General features: G+C 44.6%; 1 protein-coding gene across 2 annotated transcripts in view; it reads left to right on the top strand.

Annotated features, from left to right (window-relative positions):
• The window catches only part of LOC124798305 (aromatic-L-amino-acid decarboxylase), a 210,872-nt gene that overhangs the window by 118,161 nt on the left and 75,195 nt on the right, over window positions 1-17,516 (top strand). For both annotated transcript variants that reach the window (XM_047261642.1, XM_047261641.1), the window contains exon 5: window positions 5,041-5,160. In XM_047261642.1, coding sequence (XP_047117598.1) covers window positions 5,041-5,160 — 120 coding nt within the window. The remainder of the gene's footprint in view (window positions 1-5,040; window positions 5,161-17,516) is intronic.

Raw genomic sequence — 17,516 nt, forward strand, 5'->3', positions numbered from 1 at the left:
CTACCTTCCAAACTTCAGTTCTCCTGCGTACTTAGCATGACTAGCATTCTTAGAACAAACGATACTGGAAGAAATGGCGCAGACACAGCCTAGGTCCTAGAGAATAGTTACCAGAATGACTATTACTGTGCAGCAGAGTAGGCGCTGCTTTGACTCATGACAGCGCACACTCCGCGGCAGAGAGAAAATTCGTGTGGCCCCTATGGCAGTGTTGGCAGCGGTGGAAGGACATGTGCTTGACACGCCGCTCTCCCGACCGTTAAGGTCAGATTTCGATCCTGCAGCCGCTAGTTCTATTTCAAGTAGCTAACTTAGATAAGCGCTATCAGGGATTATGGGTAGAAAGCAGTGATGTAATTGAACTAACGAAAATAGACCAGGACAAAGAAAAGGATCGTGAAATACAGCAAGCAGACAATATTAATGGAGATAAAAGCAGCATTAAAGCAGATGAAGAATAAGAAAGCAGCAGGACCTGATAACATTAATGCATAATGTATCAAATATAGAAGATTTATTTTAGAACACAAGCTGTTGGATCTATTAAATGAATGTTGGAAATGAAAGATGATACTAAACTCTTGGAGAGTGGTGGAAGTGATGTCGCTCTATAAAAGAACAATCTAGAAATGCTTGTGAAAATTAAAGTACGGTAAGACTGGCTATAAACTATATGTACGAGCAATTAATAAGTCTGAAAAGAATGCCTGACTTCCTCTTACTGGAGAAACAAAAGGATTCAGAGGACGGTGGCGAGTGACAATATAAAATTAAATATAGCACTATTTGCTGATGACCAAATAATTTTTACAATAAACAGAAGATGATTAACAATTTACTACACGTTTCTTAGACAAAAATGTATCACTTGGCTATATCAGAAAATAAAACCGAAGTTACGACTTCTAGAAGAAAAAACCAGTACGTTCTAAAATAATAAGTGGAAAATCAGTTGAAATGATATCTCGCTTTCAGTTACTGGCACGTGGTACAAATTATGAACATGACATCTCCAAAAAGTTAAACAAGTTTCGAATGATGTGTGGTACGATGTATAAAATATTAGCTAATAAAACTAGGAAACACGCGGACAAAATCCTACAAATGAATAGTAACACTTGCTCACTTACCAAAGCGAGACGTGGACAATAACTAGGAACGAACAAAGAAGTTAGCTGAAACGACATTTTCAAGGAAAGTTAAAGAATGTAGTCTTAAAGATCAAATACAGGCTTCTGAAATAGGGAAAGAACGAAATAGCTTTTGTATGAATGGAAGAATAGAACACGGCATGACAAAATAGAAGCATATTGAAAGACTGCGGGCACAAAGAATACTCACATTTAACAGCCAGGGATGGAACTCGGGCAGTTATATATAGGTCTCATTTCGATATCCAGTTTCCACGCTTGAATCTTTTGCTGTTGGGACAAAGCATAAAACCAGAAGCGTTAGGAAAGCGCTGAAGAAAGATATTATAAACTCATTCTTTCCTAGGAAATTCTGTTCGAACCATTTCGTCGACACAAACAACAGCTACACACTGAGGCGACAAAGGTCATATGTTTGCGATATGCACATATACAGATGGAAGTAGCATCGCGTACACAAGGTAGAAAACGGCAGTGCATTGGCGGAGCTGCCAATTTTACTCAGGTGATGCGTGTGAAAAGGTTTCCCAAGTGATTAAAGCCACATGGCGAGAATTAACATACTCTGAACGCGCAATAGTACACACATAAAAAAAACTTTTGCATCACCACGGTTCCCAGAACTCCTGACGATAGACGTTGACAGTGGCTATTGTATCACAGACACAGTCCCTCTGACTGCTCAGAGGATGTCACTAAACCCGCCCAAAGATGTAAACAACCAGGCATGGGCAGCGCCTATTAGACAGTGGGGGGTACGACAGCCCATCACTTCCAGTCATTCCACCAGGAAGGAGGTACACGACTCGTCTTGTCTATAGTTCAACCACAAACAGTGACCGAACTCTTACGGGAATCGGCAGTAAAGTCGCGAGTAATGAGTATAATGGGCAGGGGCACTGTGAATATAGTGCGGGACAATAAGTTGCGAATGTGGGTCTCACGGGTGGCGTGCCAGAGATAAGTCCCTGCAGTCGCACTCTCCTCTGTCCTCGGTGGCTCAGATGGATAGATCGTCTGCCATGTACGAGCAGGAGATCCCGGCTTCGAGTTCGTCTGGGCACACATTTTCAACTGTCCCCGTTGACTTATATTAACGCCTGTATGCAGCCAGACGTATTCATTTCATTGTAATTGAATAACGCTTTTCGTGCAGCCACAGGACGTTGTGTTACTACTCAAACTGGGCGCAATAGGCTGCATGATGCGCAACTTCACTCCGACGTCCATCTTTCCAACCATGTCCTCATGCAGCGCGGTACAAATGGACCCAACAACATGCTGAATGGACTGCTCAGGATTGGCGTCACGTTCTCTTCACCGATGAGTGTCGCATATGCCTTCAACCAGACAATCGTCGGAGACGTGTTTGGAGGTAACCCGGTCAGGCTGAAAGCCTTAAACACACTGTCCAGCGAGTGCAGCAAGGTGGAGGTTCCCTGCTGTTTTGGGACGGTATTATGTGGGGCCGACGTACGCCGCTGGTGGTCATGGAAGGCGCCGTAACGGCTGTACGATACGTGAATGCCATCTTCCAACCGACAGTCCAACCGTATCGGCGGGATATTGGCGGGGCACTCGTTTTCATGGACGACAATTCGCGCCCCCATCGCGCGCATCTTGTGAATGACTTCCTTCAGGATAACGACATCGCTCGACTAGATTGGCAAGCATGTTCTTCAGACATGAACCCTATCGAACATGCCTAGAATAGATTGAAAAGGGCTGTTTATGGACGACGTGACCCACCAACCACTCTGAGGGATCTACGCCGAACCGCCATTTGGGAGTGGGATAATCTGGACCAACAGTGCCTTGATGAACTTGTGGATAGTATGCCACGACAAATACAGGAATGCATCAATGCAAGAGGAGGTGCTACTGGGTATTAGAGGTACCTGTGTGTACAGCAGTCCGGGCCACCACCTCAAAAGGTCTCGCTGTATGGTGGTACAACATGAAATGTATGGTTTTCATGAGCAATAAAAAAAGGCGGAAATGTTTATGTTGTTCTCTATTTCAATTTTCTGTACAGGCTCCGGAACTCTCGGAACCGATGTGAAGCAAAACTTTTTTTGTGTGTGTAGTTGGAGCTAACGTGTGGAATATTCTGTTTCGGAAATGGTTTGGGAATTCGATATCCCGAGATCCCCAGGGTCACGAGTGTGACGGGAACACCAAATTTCAGGCATTACCTGCCAGCATTGACAAGGCAGTGGGCCTTCACTTGATGACCGAGAGAAGCAGTGTTTACGTAGAGTTGTCAGTGCTAACAGGCAAGCAACACTGCGTAAAATAATCGCGGAAATCAGTATGGGACGTACGACGAGCGTATCCGTTAGGACAGTGTGGCGAAATCTGAGGTTAGTGGGCTATAGCAACAGACGACCGACGCGAGTGCCTTTGCTAACAGCGTGACTTCACCTAGAGCGCATCCCCTGGGCTAGTGACCGCCGGCCAGTGTGGCCGAGCGGTTCTAGTCGCGTCAGTCTGGAACCGCGCGACCGCTACGGTCGCAGGTTCGAATCCTGCCTCGGGCATGGGTGTGTGTGATGTCCTTAGGTTAGTTAGGTTTAAGTAGGTTCTAGGGGACTGATGACCTCAGATGTTAAGTCCCATAGTGCTCAGAGCCATTTGAACCATTTTTTTGGGCTAGTGACCAATCGGCTAGATCTTGGACGACTGGCAATTGTGGCCTGGTCGCATGAGCCCCGATTTCAGTTGGTAAGAGCTGGTGGTAGAATTAGTGTGGCGCAGACCCCATGTAGCAATGGACCCAAGTGGTCAACAAGGCACTGCGCAAACTGGTGGGGGTTCCATAATGGTGTGGGCTGCGTTTACACATAATGGACGCGGACCTCTGGTCCAAGTGAACCGATCGTTGGCTGTAAATGTGTATGTTGGGCTACTTGGAAAGCATTTGCAGCCATTCATCGACTTTCCAAATGAAGATGGAGTTTTTATGGATTGAAAAGCGCCGCGTCATCAGGCCATAATTGTTTCCAAGTGGTTTGAAGAACAAATCGAGTGAATGATTTGGTCACCCAGAATGCCAGACATAAATCCTATCGAACATTTATGGGACGTGATCGAGAGGACAGTTCGTGTATAAAATCCTGTACCAGCAAAGCTTTCGAAGTTACGGACGGCTATAGCGGCAGCGTAGCTCAGTATTTCTGCGGGGGACTTGCGTCAGTTCCACATAGCGTTACTGCACTACGCATCGCAAAAGGTCTGACACGATATTAGAAGGTATTCTATGATTGTTGACACCTCAGTGTACTGTATACAGTGTACGTCGATATGCGTAGTAACTGAAGTACATACCGCATCCACCGCTTAATGTTCGGAGGTATAAAGCACAGGTGACTAGCCAAAACACACTGTAAGTGTATATACGCTCTCATTTATTTTTGTGGATGAGTAATACGTTAAGGGTAAAATCAAAATGTTTCTTGTAGTGGCCATTTTCGCGGCAGCTGTATACAAAGTGTAGTAGTTTTAAAGAAAAACGCCTATTAGCTTACCGCATGTCAAGTTTTTTGTTAATTTGTGCACTCAGAGGCATTTCGCCTTACGTACAAGGCACTTCAGTGGGTGTCCTGAAATATTAGACGATGTTTTTCGTTTGCACATATAGATTATCGTTTGAACATACAGGTTAGATTCAAAACAGGTCATTGTTATAATAAAATGGGAAGGTAGTTACAGTTCATCGTTATAATAAAATGGGAAGGTAGTTACAGTTCATCGTCTAGTTCATTGTTTATGAACCAAGTAGTTTTCTCTCATGTGGCAATTTTCTTGTAAGAACTAAGTGATGTAACGTTAGTAATATATCTGCATCGGGTATTGAAAAATCTGACTGAGCCGACCACGTCTGTTGCAGATCTCTAGCCCCGCATGCACGGAGCTGGAGGTCGTTATGATGGACTGGCTGGGGAAGATGCTGGGCCTGCCGCTAGAGTTCCTCGCCTGCTCCGGAGGCAAGGCTGGAGGAGTCATACAGGTACGTCACTTCTATTCTATGCTACTCTACATAGGTAGAACCCAGTTTATGATAACAAGCACTGGCGTTAATGCAGAGACCAGTGGGACAAGCAGGCGGGCACTGCTGTAGACGACGGACGAAGTGAACGAATAGCCAAAAACAGTCAAATGCAAGATGAACACAGTGCTTCTTGTGAATTATTTATTCACAGCCGGTTTCGGTCATAGACCATCTTCACAGTGGAAAAATATCTTCTACAAAGGCGACATCACATGGCATTCACGCTTTTAAACATGAAGTGAAACATATTGACAAGTTGAAAAACGTAAGAAAGTCCAAGTACTCAGCTTTATAGCACTGGCTCAAACAACCACAAGTAGACTACTGATAGTCCAGCTTAAAAGCTACGACAGTGGTTAGGTAGACGCTTTTAGGGTGGTCAAAAACGTGTGAATGACTGAGAAGCGATAATCGAAAGAAAAGTAGAGCTGCTACTGCTCGAATGTTGGCGTGTCGCAAATCGAGGCGGCAGCCTATGAGTGATCACCAGTCACGCATTAATTTTCAACATCTCGCACGACATAAGGAATATGGCGAAGGTCGCCGTCCGTCCATTTGATTTCTTGACTGGTCTCATCCATTCAAAAAGCCCGCCGGACCGAAACAGCTGTGGCAACGTTGCAGTTGTCAGGCCGATCCAAATGACTTCTTTAGCCAGTTTATCACTTTCTACGAGTGCTGGTTGCTTCACTATGACCGTAAGAAAGAAGCAAAGTAATGGAAACCTATGGACTCTACGCGCGACCACCATTGCAGCAAGGGATTTTGAGTATCTTTTGGGACCTGCCCTGGTGTGATGCTGTCATATTATGCTCGTAAGGAGTGAACCATTGCATGAGCTTATTATCGAAATCTTCTGGTGAGGTTACGGCAGCCTGTCAAGCCGGAGTATTGGGGGGGGGACTGTCCTTGAGGGAGTTTTTGCTACGCAACACCGCAGCCCAGTCCACCGCACAGGATACAGTCACACATGTACACATGTGACATATTTGAGCTATGAAACCTCTCCGCCCCCCTCTCTTCCCCCGCCGTCCATCTGCATTCATACTGCGAAAGCTACCTGTACGGTGCGTGGCAGAGGGTACCTTGTACCACTACTACCCATTTTCTTTCCCTTTCCACTCACAAACAAAACAAGGAAAAAAGTCTATATGCCTTCGTAAGAACCCTAATTTCTATTATCTTATATTCGTGGTCCTTACACGCAGTGTATGTTGGCGGGAACAAAATTGTTCTGCAGTCAGCTTCAAATGCCGGTTCTCTAAATTTTCTCAACTGCGCTCCTTGATAAGAACGTAAACCTTCGTCCAAGGATCCCCCTGACACAGCCGAGTCCCTGAAGCATCTAAGCAACACTTGCGTGTTTTTGAAACCCTACAGATAGCAAATCTAGCAGCCTGCCTCTGAACTGCTTTGACGTCTTCCTTTAATCCGATCTGATATGGATCTCGAACACTGTTCAACAGTGGGTCGTACTAGTGACCTATATGCGGTCTTCTTTACAGATAAACTACACTTTCCTACAATTCTCCCAAAAAAACAGAAGTCTACCATTCTCCTTTCCTATAGCAAACCTTAATGCTCATTTCATTTCCTACTGATTTGCAGCGTTACGCCTACATATTTAATCGACGTGACTGTATCAGGCATCACATAACTAATTCTGTACTCGAATCTTATGGCTTTCTTTCTTCTACCCTTCTCCATTAACTTACATTTTTCTACATTTTGAGCTGGATGACATTCACCTCAAAACTAGAAATTTTGTCTGTCATCCTGTATCCTTCTACGAGGGTAATCCCAAAAGTAAGGTCTATTTTTTTTATAAGTACATAGACCTGTTTATTTCTACAATGGTTTACATCAGTTTACAGCTTGAACATTTAGCTGTTTTTCTACATAACCATCATTTCTGTCGATGCATTTTTGTAGACGCTGTGGCAGTTTTTGTATGCCCATGTCATAGCAGCTCGCCACCATGCTGTTCAGAAAGTTATGGACCTCTTCTTTCACCTCGTCGTCAGAGCTGAATCGCTTTCCGGCCAAATGTTCTTTTAACCTAGGGAACAGGTGATAGTCACTGGGCGTCAAGTCAGGACAGTAGGGTGGATGGGTGGGTGATTGTTCCACTGAAACTGTTGCAGGAGAGCAACGGTTTGCCGAGCGATGTGCGGGCGAGCGTTGTCATGGATAATGTGTACGCCCTTGCTCAACATTCCTCTTCTCCGGTTCTGAATTGCCCGTTTGAGTTTTTTCAGAGTCTCACAGTACCTGTCAGCGTTAGTTGTGGTTCCAGTGGGCATAAAGTCGACCAACAATACTCCTTTCCGATTCCAAAAAACCGTTTACCGGCAGACTGTGTTTGTTTGAATTTCCGCGGCTTTGGCGAAGAAAGACACCGCCACTGGCGTGATTGTTGCTTTGTCTCACGTGTAAAGTGGAATGCCCAGCTTTCGTCACCCGTGACAATTGAGTCCAGAAAGTCGCCTGTTCGGCTGCAAGGCGGTGAAGAAACGCGCGGGAAGCATCAACTCGTTGCTGCACGTGGTCCTCAGTCAGCATGCGTGGCACCCATCTTGCACACATCTTCCGGTAGTTCAATGTTTCCGGTAAAAGTCTGTGAGCGGTGCTTCGGGAAACCTCAGGAACCAACGTGCAGAGATCATCCATGGTGATCCGCCGATCTTCACGCATGCTTTGCTCAACCGTCAACACTGTCTTCTCAGAAATTGACGGTCTCCCGCTCCTTTGTTCGTCGTAAATTTCGGTCCGACCAGCTGCAAACTCTCTACACCACTTACGAACATTTTTTACATCCACGCACGTCTCACCATACACTTCCGTCAATTGGCGATTGATTCCAATCATCGCAATGCCCTTTGCGTTCAAAAACCGAATAACTGCGCGTAATTCGCACTTGGCGGTAACATCCAATGGGAGCTCCATCCTCAACGGCCGCCAGGCCAAGACTGAGAGCCTCAGCGCGGTTTGCGCATGTTTACACACAGCGCGTGAAGCACTCTTCATAACAGTGTGACCAACTGCCACATAAACAGAGTTCTGTACTTACAAAAAAATAGGAGACCTTACTTTTGGGATTACCCTCGTCCAGTCACTTAACGACCAGACCTTCCCATACACCACAGTATCATGAGCAAACAGCCACAGATTGCTGCTCACCCTATTGGCCAGATCATTTATCTACCGTGTGGTTACAATTAAATTTTATCTATTTAACACGTTATAACACGGAAACTAATTACCGTAATAGTACCAAACTTGGTAGCATTAATGTTCATAGTACGGAGTACACGATTTCCATGCATCACAGCACCACCTCCAGTTCCAACTACGGCCACCAGGTGCAGAGATTAGTCATTGTGATTCATAGCCTCACACACCTGACCAGTCGCAGTACCCTTGTTGACGTGTCAATAGGAGCTTGGACAAAAGGAGCAGGGCATTATTGGTGAAGCTCTGTTACCTACCAAAACAATAGTAATGCTGCAGCTGCAGTTTCGAGAATATCGCTGGCTGAAAGGATTATCTACTTGCTGTGCGTAGCCTGAAGTAATAGTTCGAGTCAATTGGGGGAACTGGGTGCCGCTCCGGGAAGAAGCAGACAACTGGTTGCACCACAGGTTGTTCATGAAATCGCTGTTGCTATGGCAGACAACGCTGCGCGCATTTCCCGATCGTCAGGCAGTGCGCGTGCTGTGTCGCGACAGTTGAACATCCCGTGGTCCACTGTACGGAAGGTGCTTCGAACCATTCTCAAATGGTATCCGTGCAAGATCCATATCCTACAGCAGCTTGCACCACAGGACGCACAACGACGTGTTGACATCGCTCTCCACTTTCTTACAAGGATTGAAGTTGACAAGGGCTGGTCCTGGACCATCCTATGAACAGACGAAGCTCCTTTTCCTCTGACGAGTGAGGTGAACAAACAGAATTGCCGAGTGGCGGGCTCTTCACCTCCAGTCACAGTGCATGAAGTTCCTCTGTATGATGAACATTCTTCTTTGACTCGCCCTTCAGGAGAGAGACACATTGAACTCTACAGTTTCCATGCGAGATAGGGCACCGACGCACATGAACATGAAGTTCAGCTGCTTCTCCGAAACACATTTGGAAACTTATAGATTTATCAGCTGATCGTTTCCAAATCCTTGGCTGGCACAGTCACCTCACTCCCTGGGATTTCTGGTTGTGGGTCTACCTGAAGGTCAGAGTTTACCAGGGGAACAATCACACATGTGCTGATCTGAAGCGCAGCATATCAAGAGAGGTAGCCAGCATACCTACAGACATGCTTATCCTGTGCTTTCAGACTCTTCTGGACACTGATGGTCGCCATATTGAGACCCTTTTGTGGCAGTAATGGTACCGGTATGTAATGATATGCCTTACCGTATTTACATTAAAAGTATTTCAGTTGTATTGAATCTGCGTTATTTCTCTTCCCCATGTCCTTCACATTAACGCTACCAAGTTTGATATTCGTACGGTTATTCATTTTCGTGTTATAACGTGTTAAATAGGGAAAGTTTAATGATAACCACCCGGTATATATAAAAAATAACAGCGGTCCTAACCAATCCTTATCTTTGATGAACACTCGCCGTCGAGGACAACATACTGGGCTCTGTTACTTGAAGTCTTAGACCCACTCACATATTTGGTAATCTATACTATATGCTTATACCTTCAAGACGTGAGAGGATGGCATCATGTCAAGTGCTTTACGGAAATCTATAATTATGGTAATTATGGTATCCGCTGTTGCCCTTCATCCTGACATCCTTCGTTCTCCTGACATGGTATCCAGTGACTTGTTTCCTCGGATGAAGAAGTCATTGCGAGTCAGATCTTTCCAGGATGACAATGTGTTTTTCAATGTGAAGAAGTTTCCCGGACGGCCAAAATGCAGAGTTCTACAACAAAGGTATCCGTAGAGTCGTACATCGCTGCAAAAAATTTTCGCACTGAAGGGCGAATATGTAGAGAAGGACCAACACGATCACGAAGTTTTGTGGCCGGAGCTTGATTTTTTGGAGGTGGTGATTAAACCTTAATAACTACCCCTGATACATGTGCAGTGTTTTGACATCATAAATAAATTTGCCACGTGTGTCTAAAAGGTGTCTCGTCTTAACCATTACGCCTCTTCGCCTCGCGAGTCTGTGTGACAAAAATGTCTTCTCGCCTGGAAACAAAAGTAGTTGCAATATATGACAGGAGAGAAAACTACAGGTGAAGATGGGAGCGGGATAAGCCTTGTTTGGTTGCAATATACAAGCTGTATGCAAGAATTTTAAACACGAGGCTAAAAACGGTATCAGAATGTTTGTAGTGCAGGTATAGGTCGGATTTTGAAATGAACGATCAACGACACCTTATTAAAAAGCGCAGAATGTTTGACAGAGACACACACATTGCTTTTATACAGGTTGTTCTGAAACTGTTCTTTCGAACTGAGAGAAAGAACATAAAAAATATTTCAATAATGACCATTTGGTCCTTGAAGTCAACTTCTAAATGTTAAGGAAGATATTGTTAATGGTGCTGATGTAAGCTGTTGAGCCGGTGTCGTAGACTGGGAGTGTGTACTGACATTCAGATTTCCGCTATTCCCATATTTGGGAATATGTGGGAGGTACTCGACTACGTACTCAATAGCGTTTGGTGTTAACCTGTGGGCTGGCATTGTCGGTGATAGATTGATTGGACCATACATTCTTACATTCCACATCAACGGACGGAGATATAGCATTCTCGTGCAACATGTCTTGGCAGGACTGCTATGGGATGATTCTCTGAATGTTATACACAGGATGTACTTTCAGCATGATGGGGCGCCGGCCCACTTCAGCTCTGCTACGAAGAATTGTCTGACAGCCACTTCGGGAATTGCTGGATCGGCCGAGGTCATCCATGTTGCCTGACCTCACGTGTCTGGTATTCTTCCTCTGGGGGCATATGAAGCAGCTGGTGTACGAATCCGCTGTGGAAACTGAAGAAAAAGTCGTCGCTAGAACAGTTGTGGTTGCTGGTTCCATTGCAGACATGCCAGGTATCTTCCAACAGATACGACGGTCAATGGTCCGACAATGTACGTCATACTGCGTGCGTACAGGCCGATCGTCGCGCACTTGAGCAGATGCTGTGGACGCAACAGCTGTGATTACCATGCTGAGATGCCTTCAGTGTAAATCGTCCCCAACATCAGAAATTTCCTGTACCTGCTGTATTAATTTGAACGAATAGTTTCGGAACACTCTTCAGTTTTGAGAAAGGTTTTGATAACGTTGTTAGAGAAAATTTGTGCGCAATAATGGAGCACAGAGGCCACCCTGTAAAGCTTATATCACTCATCGAAACTCTGCAGAAAGAAACATCAGTAATTTTAGATGTAGAAGGCATACGTACAGTGCCGATTTAAGTAAGTAAAGGAGGGAGACAAGGCTACAGTTTATTACCTACGCTGTTCAACATTTACACTGACGACGCAGTTCGCAAATGGAATTATACATAAATACTGGGCTACAACTAAACGAAATCACTCTTATATGCTGATCTTACACAGATATTTTTTTTTTTTTTAGGGATCACGATTTACAAAAATTATTTTGTGATCTAAATAAAATATGTACAGAATATAATACGAAAATACCGTCTGTTAAATCAGCCAGTGACATTTTGTGGAAAATATTCAGTGAGAGTCAAGATAGTAATTGATGGAAAAACGATAGTACAGGTAAAATATTCTATGTATCTTCGATGTAAGATATTGTATGAATACGGATAAGATACGCAGAGTAAGTTGGGTAGATCTCGAAGTGTCGGTGGAACAACCAACAGAACTTTAAAGCATAAAACACGGAAAGAAGCACGAATGAAATTTTATAAAACAGTCGCATTGTCAACTTTATTATATGGATATGAATCGTGGATATTGAATAAGACAAGAAAAACAAAGTGTAGAAATGAGAATTCTTAGACCAGTGAAGGGATGTTAAAGAACAAATAAAATACAAATTTAAGGTATTTCAGAGGCTTCCAAATATTGTAATGTGAAAGAAAAACTGGGCGGAAACGATATGGAATGAACGTCTGCAAAGAGTGTATCCAGAGACTTACCACGCCCGATGAGGAACTTAGACCAAAATGGAAAAAAGATTATGGCAGACTGAGAAAAAGACGAACTTTAACAGTCACAATTGTCCTATTACGGAAAGTGAAGAAGATGGTGGTGGTAGTGATCATTATCATCATGATCTACCTAATGTCAAACTACAGTTCGTCCACGAAAACCAACAACACACTAAAAATATATTTTTGACCTATGCCAATATATGATGATATTTATCATCAGCAGAGACAGTAGCACATGTGAAGGGCGTAGATCTAACAAGAACAGTACGGCAAGAAAATAAATTGAGAAAGAACTGGAAGGCAAGAGATATACACTCCTGGAAATGGAAAAAAGAACACATTGACACCGGTGTGTCAGACCCACCATACTTCCTCCGGACACTGCGAGAGGGCTGTACAAGCAATGATCACACGCACGGCACAGCGGACACACCAGGAACCGCGGTGTTGGCCGTCGAATGGCGCTAGCTGCGCAGCATTTGTGCACCGCCGCCGTCAGTGTCAGCCAGTTTGCCGTGGCATACGGAGCTCCATCGCAGTCTTTAACACTGGTAGCATGCCGCGACAGCGTGGACGTGAACCGTATGTGCAGTTAACGGACTTTGAGCGAGGGCGTATAGTGGGCATGCGGGTGGCCGGATGGACGTACCGCCGAATTGCCCAACACGTGGGGCGTGAGGTCTCCACAGTACATCGATGTTGTCGCCAGTGGTCGGCGGAAGGTGCACGTGCCCGTCGACCTGGGACCGGACCGCAGCGACGCACGGATGCACGCCAAGACCGTAGGATCCTACGCAGTGCCGTAGGGGACCGCACCGCCACTTCCCAGCAAATTAGGGACACTGTTGCTCCTGGGGTATCGGCGAGGACCATTCGCAACCATCTCCATGAAGCTGGGCTACGGTCCCGCACACCGTTAGGCCGTCTTCCGCTCACGCCCCAACATCGTGCAGCCCGCCCCCAGTGGTGTCGCGACAGGCGTGAATGGAGGGACGAATGTAGACGTGTTGTCTTCAGCGATGAGAGTCGCTTCTGCCTTGGTGCCAATGATGGTCGTATGCGTGTTTGGCGCCGTGCAGGTGAGCGCCACAATCAGGACTGCATACGACCGAGGAACACAGGGCCAACACCCGGCATCATGGTGTGGGGAGCGATCTCCTACACTGGCCGTACACCACTGGTGATCGTCGAGGGGACACTGAATAGTGCACGGTACATCCAAATCGTCATCGAACCCATCGTTCTACCATTCCTAGATCGGCAGGGGAACTTGCTGTTCCAACAGGACAATGCACGTCCGCATGTATCCCGTGCCACCCAACTTGCTCTAGAAGGTGTAAGTCAACTACCCTGGCCAGCAAGATCTCCGGATCTGTCCCCCATTGAGCATGTTTGGGACTGGATGAAGCGTCGTCTCACGCGGTCTGCACGTCCAGCACGAACGCTGGTCCAACTGAGGCGCCAGGTGGAAATGGCATGGCAAGCCGTTCCACAGGACTACATCCAGCATCTCTACGATCGTCTCAATGGGAGAATAGCAGCCTGCATTGCTGCGAAAGGTGGATATACACTGTACTAGTGCCGACATTGTGCATGCTCTGTTGCCTGTGTCTATGTGCCTGTGGTTCTGTCAGTGTGATCATGTGATGTATCTGACCCCAGGAATGTGTCAATAAAGTTTCCCCTTCCTGGGACAATGAATTCATGGTGTTCTTACTTCAATTTCCAGGAGTGTAGAAGTGGGCCCACAAAATGGTGGATCGCTGACGTGGAACAGGATCTGGAAGGATGAGGAATGGAGTGGCATTAACTCAAGAGAGTGCACCAGGTCAGACAGAGATGGAAAACGTTCTTATATAGCACATTTGGGCACATGGTGATGGAGGGGGAAGGGGAGGTAACGACGAAAAGGTGTAAATTCTCTAAATCTAGAGTCGTTTAATTACACTTCCATAAAGTGTGAAGTGAGCCACGATGAAGTTGTATCATCAACCAACGATTTAATACTTCTTCATGGATGATATGTCAGCTGCCATTTTCCGGTTTTTTAATCAGCATCAGCCGACAATAATGTGCGAAATGACTTCCTTGGCCCAGTTGGTCAGTCCTGCCCAAGCCCTGATGGACTACCTCCAAATTCCTCGGACCTCGCCCGTGGCAAATTATCCTTGTCGTTGACAAAGGGGACCGCCGGCTTCGACACTGCCCTGCTGAGCGCTATGCTCTTGAGACACCTGCGGGAGGCCGGACGTAGCCGATAAGGATCTGGGGACGGGCGTGCAGAACCGTTCTCCCGTCACCGGCAGGGAAAGCGGGCTGCCCACCAAGGCCGCGGGCGCGGAATGCCTGTCCTGCGACACAACCAGCCGTGGGTCTCTACCGGCTGCAGTCGCTCTCATTAGTACGAGACGGTTTTTCACAGACTGCTACCAGTCACAAAATATTGTAGACCTGCTTAAATTAGTTATTGAAACATCATCTTTAGAGGCATAAACCTTGTCCTTACGCTACAACGGCGATACAAAGAAAAAAAAAGTTTCACGACAGTACACATGGATATTAAAGTAGTTTTTTACAGTTTTTGACATCTATTGGGGTCAACCTGCTGAAAAAGAAGAGGATAAACCAATATGAATAGTCATTTCCTTTCTTGGTCTAATGTCCACATAAAGTATTTAGTCACCTGCTTTGTTCATACCAAATGGATTGAATGTCTCTTATTTTTATGTCTTTCGTTATATATATTTCTTCTTTGGTGATTTATTATAGAGAGGATTACATATCGGGCGAAAAGAATATAAATCGTTTTATTATTGTTTTAATATTTATTCTTTCTACAGGGTTTTTAATTATTAGTCCTAATTTGATTATAATTTTGTTAGGATGAGATGGTTTGGGTTTGTTTTCTTATTGTTTAGTTATTTATTATCAAAATGTAAAATCCTATAGCTGTCTCCCTGTGCTATGTTCAGTTGTCTCCATTACTGTGGCTACTTGGATCTCCTTAGCCACTGTCAATAAACTTGAAAAGGACATTTGAAACACGTCATCACAATCACTTCTGTCCGCCCCCGGTAGCTGATAACATCATCAGCACTAATGAGCGGCTCTTTGCCATCGGTTTAAGTGACACTAACCTCTGCAGCAAATGCAACCTCGTTGATAGTGTGCCTCATCGTTACACATGTGAAGATCGGATTATCAACTGGAGGTGGACCATGGAGAAAATTGCTCAAATAACAAGAACTTCAGCAGACAATGTACCGACTAACATTTTCTTCAGACCAGAGGAAAGTTACTACCCTCAGGCAAAAAAATAACGCAGTGATTTGGTTAATGGGCAAATACACAAGTTATGTTTTTAACAACATTGGGAGCGATGAACATATTGAATACAAGATGTATATGGAAAATGAATTCGAGAAAATACTTAAATATCAGAATCACAATAATAAGTATGGTAACATGCTCCGAATTGTCTTCAACCGAATGGGTATAGGTTAGGAACTGGATTCCTTGTAGAGAGGGAACGTGACCCAACCCTAACCTCACCTGCAAGTAACACATGAAAAATAAATCAGTAGTACAGCAGATACAAGAATATGGCGGCAAACATCTGGTGTCTGATATAAAGGAAGATCTTGAACTCCCTATAGATGCGTTTAGAAGGCTGGAACTGACAAAAATAACAAGGCAGTGAAATATTTTGCGATGTCGCTGTTCGGGACTGCTCTTCTGTCCATGTAATTTACTCTGGAAGGAACACACATCAAGGATTTATTGAGTGATTATTTTGGGTCTGGGAAATGATGATGATGAACCGGCTGCAGAAGAAGAAAGTGTGCATGCTGATCTGCCGCCAGTTGAAGGTGACAGTGAAGGTGCTAAATTGTGCTGCTGCTAAAGACTAATTTTTTGAATGCTGTAATTTATGAGTGCAATTATGTCACCTTATTTATGTCATTTCATTGTAGCCATTTTTGTTACTGATTTTGGCGAATAAAAAAGTGGTAAAAAAGTGGTCAGAATGACAGAATGTCAATCCTAAGGGCCCGGGTTCGATTCCCGGCTGGGTCGGAGATTTTCTCCGCTCAGGGACTGGGTGTTGTGTTGTCCCAATGATCATTATTTCATCCCCATCGACGCGCAAGTCGCCGAAGTGGCGTCAAATCGAAAGACTTTTACTCGACGAACGGTCTACCCAACGGGAGCCGCAGTCACACGACATTTACATTTTACAATCAACTCTGACATTCAGCAGAAACAAAATGGCGGTCAAAACGAAGCTTGTTTCGATTTAACTATCGATGTATCTGTTCCAGAGGTTATGTCGCTTGCAATGTCTTCTGCACGTCTTCATGTCGCACCGCTGATGTTCATCGACGAAATATATTGGAGAGACTGCGAGAATTTGATATTAATCACAACAGTACTGGTATGAAAATTATTTCAACGAATTACGAAGATACTGCTATCAAATCGTTAAAATAAATTTTTATACCGTTATGTATAGGTACAACTGGGAAACTACAGGAAGTTCAGTTAAGAAAGACCGTAGCAGAAATACCACCACTAAGAAAACAATATGGTTCGCGAAGATAGCCGAAACAACTGAAATAAATATCACACCACTCATTTAGACACTCGCATAATGCAGACATCTGTTCACAAATGCAGTGCTAAGCGAAATAAAACGGTTTCATATTGTTTAAAACATGACTGTATCAAAGTTGTTAGTGTTGCTGTAATAGTTCTTAAATTAATACACATGTACAACCCTAATTTTGGGACAAATGCTTTCCACATGTTATATTTCTCTGAATATCAATTTCTTGGAAGTTGAACTGAAGCGTTTCTTCTTTCTTTCTTTGGTTCATTACAGCTGCTTATGGACCACGTGAAATAGCTTCTCATGATTTTGTTTTCTTCCCTGATTTTCAGTCCTCACACTACTTCATTCTTCCACTGTGTTCATTTCTGTTTTTAGTTTGTCCATAGAGGTGGAGCTTTCTGACCCTTTTCTGAAAACCCCCCAAATTTCTTAATTTTGTCTCGACAAGCTGGCCCGTCGAGAAATTTTGCTTTCTTAACGTTAATTTCTGCTAAGTCCTTTTTCGCTTCCCTGAACCAACTGATTTGAGTTTTGGGATTTGTGT

This window comes from Schistocerca piceifrons, chromosome 5, assembly GCF_021461385.2.
Source record: "Schistocerca piceifrons isolate TAMUIC-IGC-003096 chromosome 5, iqSchPice1.1, whole genome shotgun sequence".
Taxonomy (NCBI): domain Eukaryota; kingdom Metazoa; phylum Arthropoda; class Insecta; order Orthoptera; family Acrididae; genus Schistocerca; species Schistocerca piceifrons.